Below are 3,789 nucleotides of genomic sequence, written 5' to 3'. Positions count from 1 at the left end.
AGAGAGAGCAGGTCCCCGGGGAGATGCCAGCAGCTGGGTTTCTGCTGCGGGAGGGGAGCCTGTCCCTGCTCCAAAATGAGCCCCAAACCCTCAGTCCATAAGGAGACTGGAAGCCAAGTGCTCACCTGTCAGAGACATCAGCTGTTCGTTTGGCAAAAGCAGCAGTTTGGAGACTTCCAGGCAAACCTATGGAATAAAGAACACGGGGAGGTGGTAGATGAATGTGAGGGTCTGCAGGCCCCCATCCCCCGACCACTGCAGGTGCGGGTGTGCCCACCGCCTGGCCACACCACAGCCGGGAGATGGGGGATGGATTGGTGACCTTGGGGCTGCAGAGGGGACCTGGCAAAGGGTTGATTTAAAGTGTTCTCAGTCTTACAGAACTCTACAGCTGGGTCTCCTGCTGCCTTCGCAGACTTCATCTTACCTTATCAACATTAATCTCCTTGTCCATGTCCGAACTGGAGGACTTGCTGGATGAAAACAGAATGGAAGAACCAGGTAAGAACCAGCTCAGCCGAGGGTGGGTGAGTGTCTTTTATCTGACCCAAAAGGCACCCGGAGACAGGGTTGCTGTTATTTTCTATTGTCTGTTGAGCTATGGTGACACTTCAGAATCCTAAAACTCTGAAGAATTGCTGCTGGACTCACATTAAAAGTGTTCCTGCTGCACTTAAAGTATCCCCTCCCTTATCAGAGAAGGAAACTCAAAATGAGGGGAACTGACCCCACAAGCCTGACAGAGTTCCTCCTGTGAAGATAAAGGACCTGTGGAAAACTTTGTAAGCTTTTAGGGCAGTGAGCCCTTCGTCATATCGCACTCCTGCCTAGAAATGCTTGTGCCTCAGGGTCTTTCCCCCCTCTACCCAGATCCTGTAACAAGGAAACCCCAGGGTCGACCTTTCTGACTCCGCGGTGCTCGGCACCTCGTCCACGGTGGGTTTGCAGGAGGAGGTCACCAGCTCCAGGTTCCCCTCGGGGTTCATTTCCACGTGGAGGTCTGCCAGGATGGACAGCCGCATCGCCTTGGTGGTGGAGCTGTGCCGGGGGGAGAGGGGGAGGCTGGAGCGTGGGGGGGTGCTCCCAGTCCCACTCGCTCCAACCCCTCCTGCTCCCGCTTCAGCCAGGAGCTGGGGGCTTGGGGCTGCTTCCAGCCCCTCGGTCCCCGCACTCACGGGGCGGGTGTGATGCCGAGGTCCACGTCGATGCTGAGCTGCAGCCCGGCGTCGGGGATGAGTGACAGATCCAGCTCGGCGACCCTGACGGAGTTAATCTGGATCCTGCTGGGGCAGAAATGGAGGTGTCGGGGAGCAGCACTGCTGGGCAACCCCTGGCTGCTCTCAGCGCGGGCAAACCCCCAGAGCCGTGAGATCTGCATGCATAAATCCATGCCCCACGCGTGACACCGGGGCTGCTGCCCTCAGACCCCAAAGGAGGAGCCAGGAGCTCGTTTCCACACCTCACTGGCAAACATCCACGTCGGTCTCCAGGAGGATTTTTGCCCTCGCTGGCAAAATGCCTTTTTTGACGATTTTCAAAGCGCTGCAGCTGATCACCAGCGTGAACTGCGGAGCAGCGGCCAAGCCTGGGCAAGGCAGAGCCATGGACTCACCGGCTGGGCTTTGGGGAGCCGAGGAACAGGTCTGGGACTGTCGGGGCCATGAGGTCCTGACTGAGGACTGTCTCCGCGTGTGGCTTTGACACTTCAGCGACTGTGAAATAGGGCAAACGTTTTATCAGACCCTCTGGAGCTTGTGGTCTGAGGCATCGAGGTGGACAGACTGAAATCCATCCAGGAACCACTTCCATCCCTTACTAACTCCCCCTGTTACTAGCGAGAAAAAGGGGATGACGAAGGAGAGCTGATTAACCACCCATGTTTCTGGTGACAGTGATTTTGTCACCGGACCGAAAGATGCTGCTGCCCCCGCTCCCTGCTGACGGCGTGGGAGATGCGGGGTCCTGACTTACTGTAGCTCAGCCCTGAAGGGGTGAGGATGCCCCCGCAGTCGGGTGACCTGCTGGCATGAGCAGGGACCAGGAGGATGCTCAGGAGGATGCTGAGGGTGCAGAGCTTCGCCATGCGGGCGCCTGGAGAAGGAGGGCACCCGGTCAGGGCCACCGAGGCTGGAGCCACCGATCCGCTCCTGGGTTGGGTGTGTGCGCCCGAGCTTCTCAGCCTCGGTGCAGCAACAGCTCGCACAGGGATTGAAAAGCACTAACAGGAGGCTCAGCTTGAAACCCCCCTGCAAGTACATAGGTCAGGGGGACGCTCGCAGCGATGCCGTGCTGCCGAAGAGCGTATAATGGCCTACGACCGCGGTAAAACTGCCCAGTAGAGAGGAGATGGAAGTAGTTGAGGAGCGGATGGAAGTTATGGAGGAGGCTTTAATCAAGTAAAAACGTGAAAGAGTTATCTCCCTTTGAAAAACATTTGGGAATTGTTTATAATGTTTGAAATGCTCGTACAATTTTGAGGAAACAAGTGATTCAGAAAGTTTAACCTGCAGAAAATGCACAGATTTCTATCACCTTTGCAGAAAGCCTTGATGAGAACGACCCTTGCAGAGAGATGCCCAAGGAAGAACAAGCAGCATCTATATCAAAGCAAAGGCATCTTTACCTTTCCTGGCCATTCCTCCCATTCTTCGACCTCAGCCCGTATCCTGCTGTGCCACCCCAAGGGCTTGTGCCGGCTTTATAAAGCTTCTGCGCGAGGCTGAGGGAGCAGGAGCTGGCAGAGAGGGCTGGAAGGCGGGAGGGCACGCCGGGTGGACGCTTTGTTTCAGGTGCGGTTTTGATTGTGTCCCCACAGCTGCTTACCTTGGCCGCCGACCTGGCGCGGTGCGGTACTGAACTGCAGGTGCCGGGGCAGCTTGTCTCCGCCGCGGGGTTACCGAGGAGCACAGCGAGCTCCTGGGGGTGCTGCCAAGAAACCCGACGTTGTCAGGGAGCGGATTGTTGGTTCCTCGGCTCTGCAGCCATGCTTTCTCCCACAGACCACCGGGGCAGCCGCCACCATGCCCACGCCGGCGAGAAGCTGCTGCGGTCTGGGTCTCGGCTCTCCCAGCTGGGCAGCTCGGAGCAGAAGGGATGAGACCAACTCGTGTCGCACTGAAGGAGGGCTTGGGACAGAGCACGGGTGCCCTCCGTTTCCATCAGGCCTGGGTAAGTCTGTTGAAGGCAACAGGAGTGTTTCTGTTGGGTTCAGGGAGTTTTAGACCAGACAGAAGATCAGGGTTTTTTTAAGGTGTCTCTAACCTCCAGAATGTCCCACGTGCAATAATTTTTTCCTTTCTGACCCACTCCCATGCAAAAGCCACTGGCAATATTATTGCAACTGGTAGAAACATGGTGGGTGATGTCCCTGCTCTTGGATAATGTCCCTACAGTCAGGGAAAGCGTCCACGGAAGGGAGTGAGTCCCTCTCCTTGTGTCCCCCTGGCTTCCTTCTGGCCTGGAACACAGATGGTGTGGCACCGGTGAATGCTGTGTTAGCGCATCCTCCGTGGTCTCACCCAGCTCTCCTTCGTGCTCCATCTTCTGACCCCCCCCACCCCGATATTTGTGACATTTCAACTTCGAGGCATGACCAGTCTTCCAGAGAGGGTTGAATTGCCCATTTTGTCCTGAACCCCTTGGCCGTGGGATAAGGTGCCCAGCGCTTGTTGAAACACCTGCAACCATTGTGCTTTGTGCGGTGCTGGGGCGAGTTACTGGGCCCTGGTCCCAGGTGCATCTTGACACGTTCGAAGCCTTTGGCTCTCACCAGCGCCGCGTTCCTTCTCG

The 3,789-nt window shown here is 56.8% G+C and overlaps 1 protein-coding gene across 1 annotated transcript in view; it reads right to left on the bottom strand.

The window, feature by feature from the left end:
• LOC104516531 (protein TENP-like) overlaps positions 1-2,083 on the bottom strand; it is a gene marked incomplete at its 3' end in the record, with an annotated part of 3,023 nt that extends 940 nt beyond the window's left edge. Inside the window, exons 1-6 of the mRNA XM_010160881.1 lie at positions 1,972-2,083; positions 1,613-1,712; positions 1,176-1,280; positions 901-1,038; positions 428-473; positions 126-186 (exon numbers count right to left, since the gene is read on the bottom strand). Coding sequence (XP_010159183.1) covers positions 126-186; positions 428-473; positions 901-1,038; positions 1,176-1,280; positions 1,613-1,712; positions 1,972-2,083 — 562 coding nt within the window. The remainder of the gene's footprint in view (positions 1-125; positions 187-427; positions 474-900; positions 1,039-1,175; positions 1,281-1,612; positions 1,713-1,971) is intronic.
• Between the last annotated feature and the right edge of the window lie 1,706 nt (positions 2,084-3,789).

This window comes from Eurypyga helias, unplaced genomic scaffold (assembly GCF_000690775.1).
Source record: "Eurypyga helias isolate BGI_N326 unplaced genomic scaffold, ASM69077v1 scaffold39641, whole genome shotgun sequence".
Lineage (NCBI taxonomy): Eukaryota > Metazoa > Chordata > Aves > Eurypygiformes > Eurypygidae > Eurypyga > Eurypyga helias.
Note: the sequence above shows the minus strand (reverse complement) of the source record. Positions and strands in the feature narration are given on the sequence as shown.